Source organism: Silurus meridionalis, chromosome 5, assembly GCF_014805685.1.
Source record: "Silurus meridionalis isolate SWU-2019-XX chromosome 5, ASM1480568v1, whole genome shotgun sequence".
NCBI lineage: Eukaryota > Metazoa > Chordata > Actinopteri > Siluriformes > Siluridae > Silurus > Silurus meridionalis.
Window position 1 is genome coordinate 21,229,437 of NC_060888.1, and position 23,450 is coordinate 21,252,886.

At 40.3% G+C, this 23,450-nt stretch overlaps 3 protein-coding genes across 5 annotated transcripts; 2 read left to right on the plus strand and 1 right to left on the minus strand.

The window, feature by feature from the left end:
* Nucleotides 1-1,559: 1,559 nt before the first annotated feature.
* On the plus strand, nucleotides 1,560-12,684 carry scyl1 (SCY1-like, kinase-like 1). 2 transcript variants are annotated; one of them, XM_046849576.1, is made up of 18 exons: nucleotides 1,560-1,791; nucleotides 2,824-2,964; nucleotides 3,806-3,928; nucleotides 4,051-4,271; nucleotides 4,657-4,747; nucleotides 5,352-5,507; nucleotides 5,721-5,879; nucleotides 6,458-6,565; nucleotides 6,670-6,783; nucleotides 7,046-7,201; nucleotides 8,109-8,297; nucleotides 8,386-8,461; nucleotides 8,553-8,741; nucleotides 8,840-8,979; nucleotides 9,593-9,673; nucleotides 9,870-10,241; nucleotides 10,416-10,491; nucleotides 11,756-12,684. In XM_046849576.1, exons 1-18 carry the CDS (start codon nucleotides 1,684-1,686, stop codon nucleotides 11,878-11,880), a joined length of 2,625 nt encoding a protein of 874 aa, XP_046705532.1. In that variant the 5' UTR covers nucleotides 1,560-1,683; the 3' UTR covers nucleotides 11,881-12,684. The 2 variants fall into 2 exon arrangements, with proteins under 2 accessions (XP_046705532.1, XP_046705531.1); XM_046849575.1 differs by having other exon boundaries at nucleotides 1,561-1,791; nucleotides 10,413-10,491.
* A 551-nt stretch (nucleotides 12,685-13,235) lies between these two features.
* Nucleotides 13,236-18,851, minus strand: LOC124386005 (phospholipase A and acyltransferase 3-like). Of its 2 annotated transcripts, none has more exons than XM_046849584.1 (5): nucleotides 18,737-18,851; nucleotides 16,081-16,197; nucleotides 15,795-15,894; nucleotides 13,906-14,174; nucleotides 13,236-13,743 (listed from the first exon to the last, which is right to left on the minus strand). In XM_046849584.1, the coding sequence occupies exons 2-5, from the start codon at nucleotides 16,087-16,089 to the stop codon at nucleotides 13,630-13,632; spliced, it is 492 nt and encodes a 163-aa protein (XP_046705540.1). In that variant the 5' UTR covers nucleotides 16,090-16,197; nucleotides 18,737-18,851; the 3' UTR covers nucleotides 13,236-13,629. The 2 variants fall into 2 exon arrangements, with proteins under 2 accessions (XP_046705540.1, XP_046705538.1); XM_046849582.1 differs by lacking the exon at nucleotides 18,737-18,851 and adding an exon at nucleotides 16,430-16,581.
* Nucleotides 18,852-19,365: 514 nt separating this feature from the next.
* ints5 (integrator complex subunit 5) lies at nucleotides 19,366-23,401 on the plus strand. Its single transcript, XM_046849569.1, has 2 exons — nucleotides 19,366-19,664; nucleotides 19,942-23,401. The coding sequence occupies exons 1-2, from the start codon at nucleotides 19,591-19,593 to the stop codon at nucleotides 22,952-22,954; spliced, it is 3,087 nt and encodes a 1,028-aa protein (XP_046705525.1). The 5' UTR covers nucleotides 19,366-19,590; the 3' UTR covers nucleotides 22,955-23,401.
* Nucleotides 23,402-23,450: the final 49 nt, after the last annotated feature.

Consider the following 23,450-nt stretch of genomic DNA (forward strand, 5'->3'; position numbering starts at 1 on the left):
ATTTGTAGTCACCTTTGCTTTGGCTCACCATGTATGTAAAAAAAAATATATATATATAAATAAAAGGAAATCCATTAACTGGGCTTCGTTTTATTAATGGTCAAATTTGATTCAAGAATTCAGCAGTTCAGTAAAGATCATTTACTTGCATATGGCTGTATTGATTCTAGCTTAAATAGGCATTGCAGTCTAAATTGAATGAGTTGCTTTATTTCATGATCAGTATAACAAACTTGATTGCAGTAGTTAAGTAGATTAGAGCAGTGTTTTAAAGAAAAAACCATAAACCAGGGCAATCATTGCAATGTTAATTGCAACAAGGTTTGAAATGACTAACTTATTTTTTGGGCACCTTTTGGTCTACACTAATTAGCCACAACTTTAAATGGTGTTATTTGTTAAAACAGCAGCTGCAACTGTAATGCATTGGGCGGTAAGTGGATGAGGGTCAGTTCAGTTTTGGAAGCAGGAGAAATGGGAATTTTGTGCAGGTGCTATTAATTGAACTATAAGGTAAAAAAAAATTAGTCGTAGAATGACGAGTATATGTAAAGTATGTAATTATGAAATCAGCTTTGTGTAATTTGCACACGTTTGCATTCTAGTGTGTTTAATTGCTGTAATTGTGTTTCAGTTAAATTTATATTTTAGCAATGCTTCCGAAGATGTACTGGATATGGAATAATATTGTGCAAGATTTTATGTAAAAGTCTAGAAATAACAGATTGGTCAAATGAGTTGTATTTATTCCCAGTGCATGCAGATTTGCCCAATAACGTTTGGATCTGCAATCTTATTTTTTATATTAAATACATTGGCATGTCAAAAAAAGTGGGATGAATTTAGGCATATTGAAATATATTTCATTTATTAATCATTTAAACTAATTATACAAATTAAATTCAAAGAATCTCGTAAGTCCAAAACATACATTTTGTCATTAGGAATGACGGACAAAATTTAAGATTGTTGACTAATAACATTTCAGTGACTAATAGCGTAAACATTTGTAATGTATATAAAATGTACTACTGTAAAAAGCCACATATGTCCAGGCAAAGTCAAAGAATATTTATATATATAATTTGTACTCCATCTCTCTCTCTCTCTCTCTCTCTCTCTCTCTCTCTCTCTGATTAAACATGCTATTGATGGACCAGTGTTCCTGTCATTTTCTTCTCTTCTGTTCTGCATCAGCAGCCTAAGTTCAATGAAGTTACTGAGTAACTCAAGAACTTTGAGGGTGGGGATTTGGACTGTCATTAATATCAACAATGGCTTTAGGAACACTGGTTGCATGAACATTTCTGCATTAAAGCGCCCACCACAGCACACCTCAATAATGATGGAAATGTAATCAATGGACATTTAAGATGAGTCTGGTTTCCTCTTAAGGTTCCTCATATTTCCTGGCTACAGTAGCCACTGGCTCGGGGTTAACTTAAAATGTTCAAGTCTGTCTCGGTAAATCCGCTTTGAGACAATGTACATTGTTAAAAGCGCACTTTATTACACTTATACACACGAATATATGCCAGCTGTATGTCCACATTGCACCAGCGTGATGAGCGGCTCCCTCTCGCGGTCATGCTGGTTTCCTAGCCCGGGTGTCAGACTGCTTCCTGGCGCTGGCGCGTCTCCTCTCAGTGTTTCTTTCATGCAAGTCGAACGAGCGGACCAAGGATGTGGTCTTTCTTCGCGAGGGATCCCGTCAAAGACTTCAACTATGACATTTTACCAGACAATCAAGACAAAACAGGGATCTGGACTCTTCATCGTGGGAAACGCAAGGTAAGATGATGAGAGTTTGTGCGTGAAATCCGCTGTGGTGCTGCTTTAATAGAAACAGGCCGCGATCTGGATCCTCGGGGTAGAGTTAGAGAGCTGGCCGGTTAGCATTCACACTAGCCGGGGGGTTGCATATATCAAAAGCGAACGGCTTGACTTTTTATCTTGGGCATATTTTTGCTTTTAATTAATGTATTTTACTTTATGAAAGTGTTTAATATGGAAACGTGAAAACGTGTTGAACATCTTGTATAAACAGCCACGTAGCTCAGTATGCTAACACCCTGGCCACGTCAGGCGGTCCACAGTGGCAGCGAAACTAGCAGATAGCTGCATTAGCGAGCTAATGATGATGGTGTGTGTGTGTGTCTGTGTGTGTATATATATATATATATATATATATATATATATATATATATATATATATATATATATATAAAAGCAGATATACGTTTGCAATATACAACATTCATTGTTAACATTATCTTAAATATGGTCGTTTTCATGATTACTATCACAATCTCATCCATCAGTCATGACAAACTGTCAACGCTTCAACTTAAATCCTGGTAGTTTTTTTTATCAGCATTTCAAATGCATACATACAGAATGATGGTTATATTTCACGTCAAAGGAATACATAAATAAAACAAAAAATCAAGTGAATTATACCTTGGTTATCTTCTGCATATTTTATGATTTACAGGAAATTATTATTGGTTTATGGTTAGTACTGTGTCATGCACAACAAATCGATGTATTTGGTTCTCCTTTCACTCTTCTCATTCTGCCATGTGTTTACTTTCACAGTGACTGGGTTATTGGGGGGGAAAGTAACCTTAAAAATCCTAATTTAATATTTTTATCTATAATAATTTGATATCTGGTGATTTTTAAGTGCTCCATCTGTGAGACTTCTTTTGAAGCACCCCAAGCTCACAAAATACTAATATTAAATTTCACGTATCTGCCTGCTTGACTTTCTGAACTTGTCCGTGTGGTTGATTATTGTCGTTCTGTGCATCTGTTCTCTAGACGACCGGAGAGGCAGTGTCTGTGTTTGTGTACGAAGTGGCCCAGGGCACAGAGGAGCAGACGCAGCTGGCCAAAGCGGCATTCAAGCGCATGAAGACGCTGCGGCATCCCAACATCCTAGCTTATGTCGATGGACTGGAGGTGAGGACGGATGGAGACAGACGGGGAGAACCTACAGCAGTGCTGACTCATGCAGCATAATGGAATCTCAGACAGTGCAGTTCATTGTTCTTCCTGTAACATACCGCTATGCGTTTAATGTAATGATGTCTGAAGAAGCAATCGGGTCCATTTTTTTGCGTTTGGTTGCTTGTATGAATGATCGTCTCCCTTCTTCAAAATGAAGTTCATTAAGGAACTTGTAACATGGGGTTGTTTATAGTTTTCACACAATTTCTTCAAACCTAAATGTAAGAGAATAGCAGACTTTCTGTCCAATTTTCCGGTAATGTTGGATGATCAAATTCACTTTGTAGAGCGACTTTGGACCAATCCTTTGTGTACATCAATTCATTTATTGATATGTTCTTAAGTTTGTGTACTGAACAATTCAAGAGGCTGAGCAGGTCATTGTAAAACACGCAACTTGTGTCTTTTTGCACTGAAATCCGTGTTTGCTTTGCCGTATGGTCCGTAAAAGGTTCATAAAAAAGCATAATGTGTATTCATATGCAAAGTCGGTGTCTCAAGACCAGATTGTGTTTTAACTGCGATTTGATATACCATCGGATACGTAAGGAGCTGAAGTTGTAAAGCGAAGTCGCTGTTACCATTTCAGTGTTGTCATTTTCCAATAACAGCATGTCTCTAATTGTTTAATTGCTCCTATGCTGTATCAGTTTAAAGTAAATAGCATGGATAGTAGAGACTCATTGCTTTAGTATACATTTATTTCTCTTAAAGTAAAAGGTTAAACAAATAGGCAGAAATCAGGCAATAATCAGTCATGTTTAAGGTGTTATTTGTCTTGTGTGTCTGGTAGACGGAGAAAAGCTTGTACTTGGTCACAGAGCCGGTGACTCCACTTGCAGCACATTTGAAAGCCCAGTCTGACAAGGGTGGGTCAGGAGAGCTGGAGATTTCTTGGGGCCTTCATCAGATTGTGGTGAGTTAATAAAGTCTCCCACTAACACTGGCACATTCTGTGTGTGTGTGTGTGTATAAATATATATAAATATAAAAAAGTTGGACTTCCTATTTAAAAATTTCTCATTTCTATCCATTCAGAAAGCACTGAGCTTTTTGGTGAATGACTGCCATCTCCTGCATAACAACCTCGGGATATGGGCCGTGTTTGTGGACCGAGCCGGCGAATGGAAGCTAGGAGGGTTGGACCATGTGATCTCAGACCAAGTCGAACCTTCCTCCTTACCCCCTGCCAAAGTAGTGAACCCAGACCTGGAGAAGTATGACCCACCAGAAGGCTCAAAAAGTGCAGGAGAGAAATGGTGAGAAACCGACTGACCTGCTGAACCGTGTCTTTGAGACAGCAGAAATAAACAGGAGGGTTCAGTTATGACTTTCTGTGCATTTCGTCTCTAGACGACTGAGGATCCAGTGTCTGTGTTTTTGTCTGAAGTAGAGAAATAGATGGTCCTGCTTGATGAGAACTGCATTTTCCATTTTGTTCCATAGAACAAAAAGTCTTCAGTAAATTGCTCTTGATTGAAGTTAATGGATCTTTAATTACACGTGTCTACCTGCCTACCATTGTTTTCACACACATGTAGGGTATATTAATGATCAAAGACGGTGATTTATAGACAGTACAATCAAAAGAAAATGGTGCGTTGCGGGTCATTTTCTAAACGCTTTTGTTTTGTATCTACTCAGGTCAGGAGATGTGTGGAGGTTGGGTTGCCTAATTTGGGAGGTGTTTAATGGACCTCTGCCTCGTGCTTCATCTCTGAGATCTCTCGGCAAGGTGATTTAACTCTCAAACGTCTCCAGATCAATCCTGGAGAATCCACTAGGTCGGATTTAAAAGACGTCATTAGGATTTCCCAAAACTCTACTGCTTCAGTGTATTTTCAAATCAAATCTACAAAGGTTTAAACATTCTTTTGTCCAGAGAACTGGGTTTCCACCAAACGTTTTAAACTCGAGGTGTCTTTCTCAGTCTTGACACTGTGACAGTAATGTGAAATCACAACAGCGATGCTGATTATGGGAGATCTATTGCAGTATGTGGCAAATGCTGAACAACACCCGATGCACATGTTCTCCACAGGAAACCATTTATTACATTTCTTTTTATTGAAGCTTTGATCAGGAGAAATAAAAGTGTTGAGTTCTTATTACAGCTGCAATAAAAGGAACGACTTTTTTATTGGATAGACATTTTAAAATGCCGATTAGGAAGAGTAATCGCTTGTCCTTATCTTAAAAAAAAAAAAATCATTTATGAACCAAGAACTAAAGTGCCTGCTTACCTTTACTGTGATTTCATATATAAAGAAATTGTGTCCTAGAGAAGCATTTTATTTGTTTTTTTGTTTTTTCATGTATACATATTTTCTGTCTTGTAGATCCCAAAGCAGTTAGTGCCACATTATTGTGAGCTGGTAGGAGCAAACCCAAAGGCTCGACCGAACCCGGCCCGCTTTCTGCAGAGCTGCCGTGCTCCTGGAGGCTTTCTATGCAACAGTTTTGTGGAGAGTAACCTGTTTCTGGAGCAGATCCAGGTAGGTCCAGATCAATATGTACATGTTCCATTCTTTTCGTTTTTGTCAGCAAACTAGTGTTGTACCTGACTAAGCGATTTTGGCTTTGCCGAACGTTGAACTTTGATATACTATTCTTCTTCCATATGTTCACGTTTTGCGTTATAACTTCGTTTCTTTCAGCGATCATGCTAAAGATAACTCATTTACAATATGACCATTCTGTGTGTTCAGATTAAGGAGCCGGCAGAGAAACAACAGTTTTTCCAGGACTTGAGTGACAATCTTGATTCTTTCCCTGAAGATTTCTGCAAGCATAAAGTCCTGCCTCAGCTCCTCACAGCCTTCGAGTTTGGCAACGCCGGCGCTGTCGTCTTAACACCACTTTTTAAGGTAGTTTTAGATGAGTGTGTGAGGGGGATTTGTGTAATTTAGGGCCATGTTTTCTTTAGTAATCTAGTTAGGAAGCCTTTCCAACACTGAATCCTAATTTGTGACTCTCTGAAGAGTAATGCTGTAAATGCTTAATGATGGTCTGATACAACAAGAATTAAGAAACAGACAGGATATACAAAGGGTGCAGTCTTAATTTTTTTATTAAATAAAACATGATGGCTTTTGACTCTTCAGTGTCGAGTGTCGAGTCCTGATTGATCAACGATTGAATTTCAGTGTGACATTAGTGCAACATTGTTATGAAAGTGAACTCTGCGCTGTTATGGGGTGTGTTTCATTCACTTGGGATACCAAATTGGTGTAGTTAAATGTTTTCAAGTCGTCACAAACAGTATCTTTGTTGTTGTTTGTTGTTTTCATTGAAGAGATTAAATGATGTAAGAAGAGATGTTTGCTGTCACAAGTGAAACCACACTGTCTGTATATGATCTTTTTGTATTTGTCTTCTTGTCTCATGTGTCCTGAATCTTCTTCATAAAGCCCTATGTTGTGCGTTCTGTTCTATTTGGTTTCAGGTGGGAAAATTTTTATCTGCAGAAGAATACCAACAGAAGATCATCCCCGTCATCGTGAAGATGTTTTCCTCTACTGATCGTGCAATGAGAATACGGCTCCTGCAGCAGGTCACCGTTCACATTCTCGATCTCTCGATATATGCGGAAGTATCTGCACAACCCTGTTCAATAATCATGTTAATAGTTTCTTTTTGTCTTGCTTTTGATTGCAGATGGAGCAGTTTATTCAGTATTTAAATGAAGCAGCAGTCAATTCCCAGATCTTTCCTCATGTAGTTCACGGATTCACAGACACAAATCCAGCCATCAGAGAGCAGACGGTCAAGGTATCGACTCACATTGTCAGCTTTTATCCAATAATATTTATAAGGAAAGTGGTAATTTAGCTTTTACCTGAAAAAGGATCACTATTATACAGTCTAATAATCTCTTTTACATTTAAATTACATTTCTAAATATATAATTAAGTAATATTAGTAGAAATGGTTGCTTCTGAAGACCTTTATTCTTGTGTGTGTGTGTGTGTGTGTGTGTGTGTGTGTGTGTGTGTGTGTGTGTGTGTGTGTGTGTCAAATTTGTGTTTTGTAGTCCATGCTGCTGTTGGCCCCCAAGCTGAACGAGACCAACTTGAACCAGGAGCTGTTGCGTCACTTCGCAAGGCTGCAGTCAAAAGATGATCAGGGTCCCATTCGCTGTAACACCACCGTTTGCCTGGGCAAGATCGCCCCCTATCTGAATGCTGGGGTAACTTGTTTACTAATTTCCACTCTGCTTATCCACATCCTTCAGCCTGCTATCAATGTTATGTTATCTTCTGGGAGGCTACTTTTTTCTTTTAACATTCTTCTAAAAATACATTTCTAATACATCAAAGGAATGTTTGCATGATCTATTTAAAGCATTTCCAATACACATCCGTTTCTTTAGACTCTTTTGTAGCAAACATTAGTTTGGTTGAACTGTATTCTTCTCTGCTCATGGTCTCATTATCAGCAACTCTGCTGTAGACTTCCTAGACTTATCTACTTCCCCATCACATCCACCTTTCCCTTTCTCTTTATTTAAAGTCCACTGTTGTTTGGGCAGATGCAAATAATGTACAGGAAGGCAGGTCCACTTCCATTGGTACCGTATTTTCCGGACTATAAGCCGCTACTTTTCCCCACGATTTGAACCCCGCGCCTTAAACAATGAAGCTAATTTATAAATTTTTCTTGGGTTTTTCCCGGGTTCACAAACTTCAAGCCAAAAAACTGACCCCCTATAACATTAGACCAATGAAATTGCCGAATGGATTATAAAACTCTTTTATATATAATCGCGCTCCCACTGAATCGGGCCGCAGCACATCATAAATATGGATGAGCTTCCTCTGACGTTTGACCTGCCTCTCACTCACACTGTCTACAGGAAATGCGAATCATTCGTCACGCTGAAAACAACCGGGCATGAAAAAACGCACTTCATCATTGTAACATTCAGTGGGTGCGGCTTATATATTGGTGCGCTTAATAGTCCGGAAAATACGGTATATGAAAATTGTCTGATTAATTAATGGCGACCTTTGGACACAAGTTTGTTGTCACTGTGCCAGTCCAGTAATATAACTAGAATATCACAAATGCCATTTTCTGTCTGCATTGTGGTTCAGATGCGTCAGCGGGTGTTAACCTCAGCATTCTCCCGTGCCACGAAAGACCCGTTTTCTGCGTCACGTGCAGCAGGTGTACTGGGCTTTGCTGCTACACACAACTATTACAGTGTGAGCGAGTGTGCCCTGCGTGTCCTGCCCACTCTCTGCCCACTTACTGTGGACCCTGACAAGAACGTCCGAGAGCAGGTGACTTTCCTCTCATTTGATCCCAGCTTTCACATTCCACTGCAGTACAGTGGTTCTGATGTTGTTGTATTTCTTTATGATCCTGTAGGCATTTAAAGCCATTAAGAGTTTTTTAAATAAGTTGGAGACGGTTTCTGAAGACCCTTCCAAGTTAGCTGAAATAGGTATAACATATTCATCCATTATGTCCATTTTTCCAAAGTAGTATGTGCATCTTGTCAGTCATCATGCTGGCCTGTGTTTCTTGTGCTTCAGAAAAGGACGTGACCACATCTGCACAAGCTAGTAGTTCAGCAGCATCATGGGCTGGATGGGCGGTGACAGGGGTCTCCTCTCTTACATCCAAGCTCATACGCAATGCTCCCGCGGGGACCGAAGGGGCAACAGCTGAAAACGCCTCCACAGCTCAACCTGCAGCTCCTACTGATGCCACAAGTGCAGCAGGTAAAGGGCTCTCATTCAAAATGTAAACTAAGGAGCTACCGAATGTGTTATTTTATATATATATTTTTATTTTTGGCTTGTTCATTTTATTTGATCAGGTTTAGAGACAAAAGCACATACAACCACTGGTTCCTCCTCTACTTCTGCTACTAACCAATCAGAGGGCTCGCATCATACAGAACAGATAGAAGAGCCAGTCGGAGATCGGTGGGAGGATGAGGATTGGGGAAGCCTGGAGGTGATTCAGCTGCCATTTTATTACATAGCTTACTTAATTACAGTATTGTATAGTGTAATTGAAGTACCAGTATGTGCATGTCTATAATAAAAAAATCTAGTAAATCAAATATTATACTTTACTTTATAGTTAGAATTATGAAAGCTTATGCAGATCCTATCTGACGATTGTGTGGCAGCAGCACAATCCATAAAACTGCAGATACGTGTCAAAAGCTTCAATAGACTTTTTTGTTTTGTTTTCATTCTCTGGTTGTCTCGAGTGTTTTTTTTTGACACCAGCCTTCCTGTTTGTTCGAACTTTGTCTGTTCATCATCAGGGTGTTACATTTTTGTTTTCACTTGTAGAACTGACTCTAATTGGATATAAACAAAACTCAAACTAGTCCATCTGTGACTAGCAACTATTCTACAATTAGACTCTCTGAGATCATTTTTTCCCCTCAGTCTCATGATGTGAGCAGAAACTGAAGTTCTTGAACTGTATTTACATTGCTCTGCTGTGCTGTGATTGGCTGATTAAATAATTGCTCCAAATTGCATGTGTAAAGCTGTTTCTAATAAAGTAGAGAGCGAGTCTAAATCATTTGTCTACTTATGCTGTGTGTTCTCAGGATCCTGAGAAAGCGCTGACCGATCCAGATGAATGGAACTCCGATTGGTCTACTATGTCCTCAACCCAGAAGAAGAGCAGTGTATGTACATTTTCTGTAGTGAATACTAAAAAAGGCGTTTGAGACGTAGTAATGTCAGTAAAAGTCATTAAATAAACATATTAAAAGTAATTTTGAAGTGATTCATTTAAAATGTTGAACGATTTCCACTCATGTCGAGTGTGGTTAAAAGGACGTCGTCAAATTGTTGTTTTTTTGTTCGCTTCTGAACCTGCAGGGGGGACGAACTTCCTCTGTTGCCATGAAAAAGCAGAGCTCTGATTGGAGCAGCTCTGGCTGGGACGCAGATGATAGCTGGTCCAACGAGAAGGATACAGACAACCAGGGTCAAAGCTCGCCGGCGGATGAGGGATGGGGCAATGACTGGGACGATGACGGGGCACTAGCAGAGAGCTTCACCCCAACACCACGGAACACTGCTTTATCTGGTTCTTCAAACGTTATCTCTAAAAGTGCTAGCGCTAGCGCTGAACAGGAAAACTTGCGACTGGCTAGTGAATATAACTGGGACAGTTCAGGTGCAAAAGGCACAACATCTGACCTGTTCTCCGGTATGTCTCAGAGGGCCGGCCCTGCCACTGCTGCTATGGTGAGTGTAATAGGAGAGAATGAAGTCATGGAGAAATGAAAGCAAGGCATTTACAGGAAAGGGAAAGTGAATGTGTGTGTGTGTGTGTGTGTGTGTGTGTGTGTGTGTGTGTGTGTGTGTGTGTGTGTGTGTGTGTGTGTGTGTGTGTGTGTGTGTGTGTTTTCTTCCTAGAAGATTGATGAGAGCTGGAGTGCGAATACCGGAGGTGACTGGGGAACAGAGAACTGGGAGTCTTTGGAAGGTGATCAAGGTTGGTTTAATTTCAGACCCTGTCTTTGCTTTAAATGGAAATACAGGCAGCATAATAATGGAGTCTGTGACGAATGGACAATGTTTATTAATAGTTCTATGATTAGACCCAGAATTACATGCCCAAATATCATATTAACTTGCAGGAAGGCCTCTAATAAGCTTCTGTAAAATAGTACTATCGTATTTTCCAGACTATAAGCCGCTACTTTTTTCCCACACTTTGAACCCCGCAGCTTAAACAACGACGCAGGTAATTTATGGATTTTTCCTGGGTTTTTCCCAGTTTCACAAACTTCAAGCCAAAAAACTGAGCCCTATAACATTAGAGCAATGAAATTTCCGAATGGAAACGGAAAAACCTGTGTTCTGAGCTGCACGGCATCGGGAATCTCCCGATCACCGGTGGTGATTTTTAAACGCACGACGATGCCAAAAGATAAACTCTCCAGAGAAATAGTTGTGAAAGGAAGGAGGAAGACAGTGAACATGACTTTCTTGGTCGGCTACTGTTTAGATACAAGTTGTTGTAACGTGTTGAGTCTGGGTGAAGGGAGAGCTCGCTAACTCCAGTTGCAAATGAAATCATATAAGCACAGACAGGATTCCAAAACTTGTGCTTTTTTTTTTTTTCTTGGCAACAGCGTTACGGGTTAGTCAAAGAAAATTAGAAATGAGCATCAGAAAATAATGACACATTCCTCGGTCTTGCACACATGCAGTAATACCGGAAAAATGCGGCGGCAGGCTATTCCCAAAATGCCGCTCTGCTCTTAAAGGAGCCACAAAATATTTTACCCATTACACCGTGTAACAGTCTTTCGTTAAAGCCTGTGTAAAGTTCATTAGTTTCAGTATAGACAGGTGCGGCTTATTTATGTTCAAAATAAAAATATTTGTAAAATTCAGTGGGTGTGGCTTATATTTGGGTGCGTTTAATAGTCCGGAAATTACGTTACTATAAACAAGAACCTGCTTCATTTAATGACACTTCTACTCTTCTGGATATGAACTTCAATCTCAAATCTAAAGGGATTTAATTTAGTTTCACATATTTCATTCAGTCTGTCAAGGTCCAGTTTTGATATCCAAAACACACGTGTGAAAAGAGAAGGGCGTGTTGTATTTTAATATTGTTCCGAGGCCAAAAAAACTACTAATACTCTCGATGTTTGCACAAGTCTTTTTATACATCAGATCACAGGAACTTAAAAGCATTGTGGTATTAGTTTGTGAATACGAGTGTTGTCTGTATTCTATTTTAGGTCTGAGTAAGGCTGAATTGGCCAAGAAGAAGCGTGAGGAAAGAAGGAAAGAATTGGAGGCCAAACGAGCAGAGAGAAAGGCAGCCAAAGGTCCCCTTAAACTCGGTGCGCGCAAATTGGACTGAGAGAAAGAATCGTCGTGGAATCGAGGCGAGTCGTGTTTAAGAATCACAGTGGACTTGCAGCGGAACAAAGACATTCCTTAATGCCTCAGTGATGAAATGAAACTTGGCAGAGCTGTCTCTTTATTGTCTGTTGGATAGGGTGGGTGAACGAGTGACATCATACTGTTCACTCAAAAACCGAGAGATTCCTGAGTAATGGACCATACACCCTCAACGAATGACTTTTACGTTCTCTTCTGATCTTAGAATAGACAAAAGGTTCTTTTCTACAGTATCGGTACATCACTTGTGCATGGACACCCTCATTGATATGGCACTGGGATTTTTTTTTTATATTAAAAAATAACTTATGTTCTTCACTTTAGGTAATGGAGTATGTGTGTATGTTAAATATACACTTCATACCATATTCTCATATTCCCTTAATGAACAGTAATGATCTAAGACTGAAAGGCTGCTTGTATGTGTGTAGCAATCACAATCCCGTCCCACTCCCAGGTGGACTTATGTAATTCCAGTGCATGTATGAACAATATCTCGGACAGCTGCCGTGGGCCTACGACGATGTCAGGAGGAGGAGAACGCTATTTTATTGTGCCTTTTTTGGGTTTCTTTTGGGCTTGGATGCGTTACGATATTAAACAATGTTTTCTTTTTCCCTCGGATACGTTTTATGTTCTGATTCCAGTCTAATTGTTAGTTTTACGATCAGGTGCAATATCTACAGAAGGACAAATCCTGTATTATTACAAGCGTAAAGAAATGATAATAAAAATCCTAAGGGAGCTTGTCTCTCCACATGAACTTCTCCATATTGACTCTTGCTCTAATACAGTGGTTTTCTGCCAAGCTTTTCATTTGTCAGACACCATTATCCAGAGCGACTTACATCTGAGCAGAGGAGTATTAAGGGGCCTAGCAGTGGCAGATTGGTGGTGATGGAATTTGAACTTGTGACCTTTTGATCCAAAGGCTTAACTACTAAGCTACAACCTTTTATTAAGCATTAACAAAAAAGGTTTTAATAAATTGGCTGAGCCGGCTGAGCTGGATTCCATTTTTCAAAGAAACACCCAAAATACAGGAGTGGTGTGTTTATTTATAAAGTCTTTAAATAAAACCAGTAGCATAGCAATTCCGGTTTAAAGAGAATGGGGGTGTGTTATTTTATTTCATTTTTTTTTTTTATAAATAAGAGCATGTTTTATTCCTATAATTAGCACAGATGTTTGGCAGCAAATAAAATGTTTATATATTTTTTTGGTTGTGGAGCCTCCTGAAGCAGAAAATCTTCTAGGAATCTTCACAATGTAAATAAATATAAAATTCATCCAAAATTGTCAATTCACCAGCCGTATAATTAAACATATACTTTATTTAGACCGAGCACAAATACACATTGTATGTTAGTTGCAACTGAATGTAAAGTTAATCATGACAGTTGTTAAAAAAAGGTTTCTATACTTCTAATGGTGGACACATTTCTTACAGGTTAATAAAGCTTTGGCCACACGTCACACTGTTAAATTATGGTGCCAGTTTTAGTTGTTTTATACCATATCTTATATTTTTCCTTTAAAGGGATTTTAATAATTATTTTTGCATAATATAGTATAATTGATTTTGGCTTAAATAGTTTTTATGGAGTAGCAGTCATCAAGAAAAAATATATAAAAATGCACAGTAGATTGATATGGAATAAATCAATGCATAGGGATTTTCAGTCAATCCTGTAGACCTGCTGGTGTTTCATTGGGTACGCTTCTTCTCTTTGTTGCCCAAGCTAGAAATAAATGCGGCAGCTCCTGCAACAACTAATGTGGCTACACCCAGGCCTATCCCAATGTTCACAGCTCTCCGCACCTGCAAGTACCACAGACATCACAAAGGGCAATTATCCAAGTTCAGATAATCATGGCAGCTTCTTTTATTTATATATATATATAATTTCTTTTTTTTTATAAGGTCACTTTACCTTACTTAAACAAATGTGACCCCAAACCTAAGTACCAACTGATCACGTACCTGCCGAGATTCTGGCTTCCCGTATCTTAAATTTGTTACAAAGTGCTCGCAATTGTCCCTGAACACGCAGTAGTTCTGCTGCTCTCCCAGAAGGCTTTTTGCTTCCTGGAGGATGTCATAAACAGGACGTGGTTCATATTCGTCATCCAGTAGGTTGTTAATGATGTACTTGTCGTCACCAGCCACAACCTCGAGCAGCTCCTTCTTCACCAATGCCTTATCGCACAGCACAGACATCATGCTATAGGCACCGGCTTGGGCGTGCTCAGCTATTGTGTAAACACAAACACTAATGAACTGTCAACAATATGAAAATCCAGTATAGTACTGAATGACAATTCTAAGGTGAGTACAGAAATTTTATAAAATCCCTGGGATGTGCAATAAAAACCTCTTCAATATGACAGTCAGTTGCCCTCACATTTTTACTAGAATAATAGACAATTTAGTGACCTGGATGAAGGGAAATGTGTTATTTTAACTGTCTGTGATGGACGACAACCAAAAAAACGAACATTTGAAATGAAATACTGAAGTAAATCACTACTTTGAGTACAATTTTCCAATTTGTCTGAATTTTAAATGACAAACCAAGTTGATGCCAGAATGCTTCTCAAAATGTGTCTACATGTCTCAGGGACAGTGAGTTGGATATTATTGTTACCAGTGCTGTCGATTATGACCTCTAGCATCTTGAAGGAAATAAACCAAAACTCTTCCGTGTATGAAAAGTGTATGACTTGTAGCTAAAGTTATCCTCAGATGTACTGAATAAAATTCAAATACAGTCCCTGGGATTTTTTCCTCCCTGTAAAGCCGCACCAATGAACCACTTTACATTCACTGTGAATGCTGAAACACCAAAATACCACGGCTATGCTAACTATAATGACATCTCGCATAAACGACCGGCACATACAGACCTATTTTTGTACAAAATAGTTATAATTGACAAGTCAGTATGACCTGGCTAGCTAATATTCTAGCTTTGTTTGAGATAAACCTCAACAATAAACAAAAATGGCAGTTTGATATGATCATGAGTGCATGCAAAGTGTAGTATCTCTGGAGTCTGTTTTATGCTACAGCACAAAAAGAAACACTTTGCCCACAGCGTTCTATATAAACTATCATAAATTTAAAGCAATATTGTACTTTCAATTATCCAGTTATGCTAAATATACTGAAATTATTTAATAAAAGCAAATCATTCCGTCTGTAACTGTTTCATTTCTTTCCACTAATCACTACTGCTTCATTATAACTGCCTTCTTGAATCAAATCCTTATTCTCTTTAAACACTTAAATGCTGTAGTGCCATGACCCAATGTGATTCTTTTCAAGTCAAGTCAAGGATCTTTTATTATCATTTCAACCATATATATCTGACACAGTACACAGTGAAATGAGACAACGTTTCTCCAGGAACCTGGTGCTACATAAAACATAGAGCCACATCACACAACATAAAGCTACATACAGGACACAGAGCTGAGGAACTAAAGTAAGTCGTCCTCACCACATGAAGTGCATCGTGTACAACCTGCGTTTAATTTTAATGTACAGATAAACACGATGCATTATTATCGAACATACAAATGAATCATGCAGTCCTTTGACAACTTTAACACTTATCAGACGCTTGTTACTTTCCCCTGGAAACACAGTTGCAACACTTCATTTTTCTTCGATTAACAAAGACTGGGAGCAACAGAGCCTTTACAGATACAGGGACACTTTTTTAATGCTGGAGAAAGTTTTTCATCTCCCATAAAATGCAGGTATACATTACATTATTGGTTTACATGTACAAGTTTTTTATAGATTTTCTAAAGGTGTGAGGAAATATTTTTCATAAATATGCACCATTCGTGTCTCAGTTCACTTACAGGGTGGTGCCAAGTGAATGATGTATCCATTTCCAACATAAATGCCCCAGTGCTGGTATGTCCCACGATAGATTTCTATCAAGTCCCCCAGCTGTGGTTTCTTCTCAAAAAAAAAAAAAAGAGAAAATTCAAACAATTTCAATTCAACATTCAGGGCATTTAGTTGAACGTTATTAAGTCAGAAAAGTGTTATAATAATCATAATGTGAACGTTACAGTGATCACATCATTATTATAATAATTATTTTTATTTAAAAAAACTTATTTGACATGTAAGTGCACCAACCTTATCCATGGTGTTGCAGACTGCAGTCTAGATGAAGATGAATGCTTTCGGTTTCCTTTCAGCTCACTGAGATGTTGGAGAAGCAAAGGGTCGTATTACATCAGAGAAACCTGCAAACTACAGTACAAAATAATATTAATAACATTTAATAAATATATGCTAAAGAAAACAAAAACATATATAATAAACAATATGCTACAATACATAAGGCAGTAGTAAATGCATGTAAAATGACTTAGTTATTGGACAAAGTATTAGAAGACAAAATGACAACTACAACACAAATTGTTGCATTTTGACGAAAATCTTTCGATCCGAAACAGATTAAATGTGTGTTTAAATCCTTTACCACGACGCCACGACACCAGACTGTTTTTGTGCGCGAGCGGCAGAGGAGATGCGCTTTTTAAAGATCAGTGATCATCTGACTGGTGGTGAAAAAACGGAGTCATGCATTTAAAGCGGTCGCTACACCATTTCCCTGAGAGAAGCTGTACATTACAATACACCCAATCATCTCCAGTCTGCAGGTGCAGCTGAAATTGAGTGATTGATGAGAACTCAGACCCGGGATGTGTTAAACCACAGGCGCTGTGCCGTCGCACTTAATGTTGCGCAAACTATTTGCTCATCCTTCAAGCCACGAGGGCAGATTTCCACACACCCTGGTGACAGAGACGTGGGAACGGGATCCCACTGTCGCATAATTAAGCAGAGGCGCTCCGGCTCCAGACCAGCTTAATAGTGGGCACACAATCAGCAATAATAACTCGCTAATAATAATAATAATAATAATAATAATAATAATAATAATAATGTTCAGACCCGATGAACCATTTTCTAATATTCATATTATACACGATTCTTAAAATGCTGTGAAAAAAACAACACGTGAGTAACATCAAGACGCCGCAACGCAACCGATCAGAGATTCATTTTCATGAAAAAAAAAAAAAAAAAAAAAAAAAAAAAGTAGTTTCTAATTTTTATTGCATTAAAATGATACGTTTGATGTTCAATCTATTTAAATGATTCTTGATACATATTAAATGAATTCAAAATTGGGTAGGGGCACGACAACAACTTTGGGGGGGCACAACAGCCTCTCGGGGGGGGCAAAACAACCTATCTGGGGGGGCACAACAACCTCTCTATCTCATGCCTTGTTCTTTATCTCGAAACAGCTTCAAGGACAAGGGCGTGAGTAGTTAATTCATGGACAAATAATGAGATTATTATGTCATGGACACGTGTTAAAGGACAAGCAATGAGATAAGTCATAGACACAGCTGGAGGAAAAGGAATATGATATTTAAGTCATGGACACAGCTTCAAAGACATTTCATGAAAGTTAATTCATGGACAGGACTTACAGGACAAGGAATGCGATCTTTAAGTCATGGACACAGATTAAAGGACAAGGAAGGAAATCATTATGCTAATAGACACTGCTATTAGGGTTAGGATTGTAATAGATTAGGATTGAAATAATCAAGTCATGCTCATAGGCTGTAACCACAGAGGAAATGCACGTGACATCAAGGGCTACACAATGTGCTGTTCATTGAACAGTTAGTCTATACAAATCTGGACAACTATAGGCAATAGGTACAACTAATAACTACATTACTTACTGCTTGGTAGCGTTTATTTATTCATTATTGTGTAGCTATTTTAGATTTTCAGTTGCCTGATGTAATTTTTCCACTAGACTTGCTTCCATGTTGATATTCTGTATATTCGGAATGGAAAATCCTTCAAGCTGTCGTAAAATTGCTATGTAAATTATTCACAGGTCATTTAAATTATTTACAAGTCTTGAGTCCATGGTAAGAATCACATGTTCAGAGAGGAACATATGGTGAATTATTTTGCCTGATCAGGATAAATATACACACTGTACATGTGTTGTTATAAAAGGACATGAATCAGGGTTTGGTTTTGTCCATCTAGAAGAAACGTATTTCAATATTTTGATCATTTTACAAAAAGGATTAATTCAGATGCTCTACAGAAACTGTTCCTAAACATTCTCAGTGTGTTTATGTGAACAGTCCACATGACCCACACCACAATGTGTTCAGCTGCAGGTGCTTAGTAGTTTGTTGATGGTTTGTTAACAATGCACCATGACACCCTGATAAAATTTATAACGAGAAACACTAGAGCTATTTGGAAACCGAAATGCTTTGTTTATGTATCCTCCCCTTAAGTCATTCATAACTATGACATTGAGATTTGTTATTTCAGCAGTATGGCAAAAACAGAAACGAACAAACAGACAAGCAGGAAAAAAATCCCCATAGTTCTGCATAATAAAATATTCAGATGAGGACAGAAATTAACCATTTAACAAAACAAACAAAAAAAAAAACTCTAGTGTGTATGTTTCCATAAGGTTAAATAATTTAGTTTTTTTTTTTTAAATCTTAAAGTTTAAGGGTTACAGCTTAAACTGGGGTGGACTGCAGAAGTGGTGGGAGCTCTAGCAATCTGTGACATGGAAGTGTGTGAACCCAAGTGCAGAAACAGACGCAAAAATGGAAAACTAATTTAAAATCCACAAACTCAGATCTGCAAAAAAAATCAAACACAAAAGTAGATCAACATGTCAGAAAGGAAAAAATATTTTTTTAAAATGACTGTAGAAACTTACTCCACAGGAAATGGCTGCGCAAAGGCATAAACAAACTCAAACAAGCCCTTATCCAGGACAAATCCAGAAGAGGCTGGAGATGGAGGGAACTTAAATACACACAGGAGGAGATTCAATACAGGTGGAAGCAATGACTCCTGATCAGACACATTTGCAGGGTGGCTTTCACTCTTACACTCCTTTTTCTTGCAGCTCAAATTGTGAAATAACCAACAAATTATAACTTATTAGTAAATAGTAAGGGTAGAATAATTTATTTTATTTATTTATAAAGATATGAATAAATGAGAGAGATCTGATTGAGATGGTTTGGACATGTGTAGAGGAGGGACGTGGGGTATATCGGTAGGAGAATGCTGAGGATGGAGCTACCAAGAAGGAGGAAAAGAGGAAGACCAAAGAGGAAGTTTATGGATGTGGTGAAGGAAGACATGCAGGTAGTTGGGGGTTGAAAGAGGCAGATGTAGAAGACAGAGGGGTACCACTGTGGTGACCCAGCCAGGAGAAGAAGAAGATTTCTATCTATCTATCTATCTATCTATCTATCTATCTATCTATCTATCTATCTATCCATCCATCCATCCATCCATCCATCCATCCTAATCTATACACATACGTACGTACGTACACACTCCGGGCCAGCAGAGGGCAGCAGTGAGCTGGAAGCGAAACATGGTCTACCACCAGTGAGAAAGAGGGCATGTACTTCCGCTTTTTGATGTACGCTCTCTATCATTTATTAAAGCGGTTATTACGAATAAACCGGTGTTATAATTACACGATTAATCCTTTCGGTCCGGTCAGTTCCTACCCGGGTAATTGTACATGCTGTGTTTGGGTTGAGCTCGTGAACGATGTGCGCCATGTTTGATGGAAACAGCTTGTCAGCGATGCAGACTTCTCAGTGCCACACTCAGAATAACTACAGGTGGGAGCCACTACACTCTGCCTGCACACATGCTTTGCACATTGGCACGTTTTCGGCGTGAAAACATTCGAATAGCCGATGAATAAACACATGCATTAGATGATAAATTAGTAATATAGATGCTACAGAGCTTGGCTTTATAATGTCCTATTGTTTACCTTTTTCTCCAGTTTCCTTTCAAATTCTTGTGTGTTTTATAACCTGGGCTTTCCACGTAGTTTAGTCCATAAAGTAGTATAATAATATTTGACAATGTCCTAATTTGTCCTTTTTACAGTCCCCAGGACCTCTCTTTGGAAATTAAAGCATTCATCAGTGGTGTTGACCAGACACAAGGGCGTAAACTGAGTGTCCGTGATCATGCCCGGTGTGCCGTGCGTCTCCTCCGCACTGTCCCGGCGTGCCGAGGGGCAGTCCTTGAGCACCTGCGAGGTGTTTATGATGAATACGTGGTGTCCTTTTTTCAAGACCTGGAGGCTGAGAGTGACGGTGGCAATAACAGTACCACTACAGGGACCAACACCAGCGTTTCCAATCTGGAGGACGTGGTTAAAGAGATTCATGCGGTCCTGCTTGAGTTTATTCGACTCAACCCTAAAGCATGGGCTCCGCTGGTGTCTTCCTGGGCAGTGGATCTGCTCGGCCAGCTGAGCAGCAAGCACGCAGGGAGAAGAGCAGCTCCTCACTCATCTAGCCTGAATGAACTTTTGCAGCTGTGGATGTCATGTGCAGCCACTCGCTCGCTCATGGAGTGTTACTCTCAGTGTCTGGCTGCAATGCTGTCCTGGTGTCCTGATGCCTGTGTGGACGCGCTGTTGGACACATCTGTACAGCACTCGCCTCATTTTGACTGGGTGGTTGCCCATATTGGCTCTGCTTTCCCTGGCACCATCATCAGCAGGGTGCTCGCCTGTGGACTCAAGGACTTTTATGCACATGGATACGCTTCAGGTGAAAAATCCAGCCAGATGCAAGCAATGGAAAAAAGCAGCAGGGTGCCAAAAATAGGCTCTGTGGTGGGCATCCTTGGGCATTTAACCTCCAGGCATTTGGACAGCATTAAGAGAGAGCTTCTCAGGATGTTCCAGGATAGCTTGTCCCCCTCACCTCAAAGCCCAACTCCGTCTTCAGGGACTGCATGGTGGGAGAACTCGCCTCATCTCCGCAGGGCTACTGTACCTTTCCTGCTTCAGTTAGCTGCTCTCTCACCAACTCTACTCGGCGCCGTGTCAGTTGAACTGGTCGAGTTTCTCCGTCCTCCGGTGCTACTTCTGCTGCATGCTCAGTTCCAGGGCTTGCCTCGAGAAGAGCTCGAGAACATGTTGGGCTTAACAGTACACCTGATCAGTCAGAGCCCTTCAGGTGGAGCGCGGGTATTGCGCTTTCTTGCAGACACTGCCACACCAGCCTCTGTTATTATTTCGGGTCCCACACCCTCGCCGCATGACGGTGTACGTGAAGCTTGCGATCGTCTACTTCAGACGCTACTTCTGCATCTCAACAAACTTGTGTACAACAGACCTGATGGTGAAGAACCATACCCGCAGTCGACCTCCACATGTGCAGGGTCACGTGTGATCCCGTTTCTCGAGGAGCTACAGGCCCATGTTGGTGAGCTATGTGCTGAGACACTCCGACTGGAAAGAAAAAGGCATCTCTGGCTGCATCAGCTGCTGTGTCTTCTGTCTGTTTATGGTGGTCCTAGTGTGGCTACGGAAGCCTTGTGCCAGCTGCTCACACAAGCCAGGAACCCAGAGGAGCTGGCATTGGCCTCACAACTCCACTCCCCTCTTTCATCCTGCATCCCGGGACTGCTTCCAGCAGCTGTGGCACGCTGTGTTGCTCAGATCCACACCCAGAACTTAAACAGTAGAGAGTTAGCACAGCTTTTGAACAACCTGGCTACAGCAGTTCAGAGCCAGGAAGAAGACTGCAAAGCAGGCAGTGCTACATCTGGAGTTTCAACACACTCATCAATGGCAGCTCAGGTCGGAGCTGCAGTTTCCAGCCATCTCCAGGATTTCTGTCCACTGCTCCTTCACGGTGACACCATGGTTTCTAGAGCAGCTGCTCGCCTTTTGTCCTGCAGCCAGCTACCTAAAGCTTGCACCCCGGCGCATCTGCTGCTTATATCAAGGGCAGCGGTGGCACATTTCTTCATAGCTCTGCGACAAAGAGGGGAGGGGCTGAAGGTTGGAGGTCAGGGTGGTGGAGAGGCAGTCGGTTACTCTATGCGCTTGCTCTCTCATCTGGCAGGTTACTCGTCTCTGACACTTAAAATCGTCCTGCAGCAGCTTGTGGAAGGGGCGCTGCATAAGGGCAACCGAGATCTGTTTGGAGGCGAGAAAGATTCTGCCGATGAAGAAGGTGCTCTCGCACCAACTCAAGTTCCAGACTTGGGTGCTTCACTACTGGACATCAACTGTAAATTTGGCACAACTGTCAACTTCGCTGGTAGTGTGTGGTCTGTATTCCATGCGGGGGTGATAGGAAAGGGTCTGAAACCTCCTCACTTTCCTATACAATCAGACTCCGATAAGGTCAACCAGAACATTCAGACTTTGCTTGCCGTCACAGTGCAGTGCTGCAGCTCGGGTGGAGGAGGAAGCAGCAGTAATGGCTCTGGAAATGCCCGCTACCATCCAGCTGGTGAATCCGTTTTGGATGAGCCCTCCCCGATCAATGCAGAAGCTGCCAAGGTTATTGCAGTAACTCTGGTGGAGAACGTTTGCCCAGATGTAGCTAATGGAGAACTGCCCTGGCCCCCTGAAGAACATGCAAAGACCACTGTTGAACGAGACATCCACGTCCGCCGAAGTTTTGAAGCCAATCCTGTGCTGTTCCACTTACTACGAGTGGTGGCAGCTGGACGTCCAGCTCTCTGCTATTGCTCTGCTGTGTTGAGAGGTCTTTTGGCCACCCTGTTGGCTCACTGGGAGGCTTCAAGAGAGCCTTCAGTGACTGATTCCCCTTGGCATCTACAAGCATCTTGCTTGCTAGTTTCTTGTATGGGAGAAGGTCAGCTTTTGCCACCAGTGCTAAGTAACATTCATGAGGTCTTTCCTCAACTCACCCCATTCGAGGTTAGACTTTTGCTGTTGGGTGTGTGGGAGTACATGCGTGGGAACAGCCCGATGCCGCAGAAATTTACTTTTATTGCAGAGAAAGGAATGTTTTTCAGAGATTTCACTCGGGACGGAGATGTGGCACGTTACATCGCACCAATCCACAGTGTCCTTCACAAGAACATTGACCGACTTGGACACTTGTGTTGGAGGTTTCAGATATAGGAATTTCAACAAGATTATTGATGTATCAGAGCACTGATTTTCTATTTGCCATACAATTTCCTTAGTATTAACCAGTGTTTATCTCTGAATTTATTAATTTCTACATTTATATTAACTATGAATTGAGTGGAACGTTCAGTTGATCAGCTTATATAAATATTTTTTTTGTTTGCTTCGGCCCTATCAGATTAAAAAGTGTGAGATAAGTGAATGGGAGGAGAAATGCATTCTTTATAATTGTAAAAACCAAACAAAAACAAACGTCTTGTGGATATTTTTGTTTAATATTTTTCATTGTTGAATGGTTTTTGTAGTAATAGGTTATGGATCGACTCTTGTTTCAAAATCGAATAATATGTATATAACACCTTACATGCTCTTTGAATCTTGTTCTTTTTAACGTTCCCCATTCTTTAAGGGGGGAGAAATAAATTTTTTTTCAAATTCTGTTTTGAGTCACAATCGCTCCAAATGTGAACAATGCAGTTCACAGGAA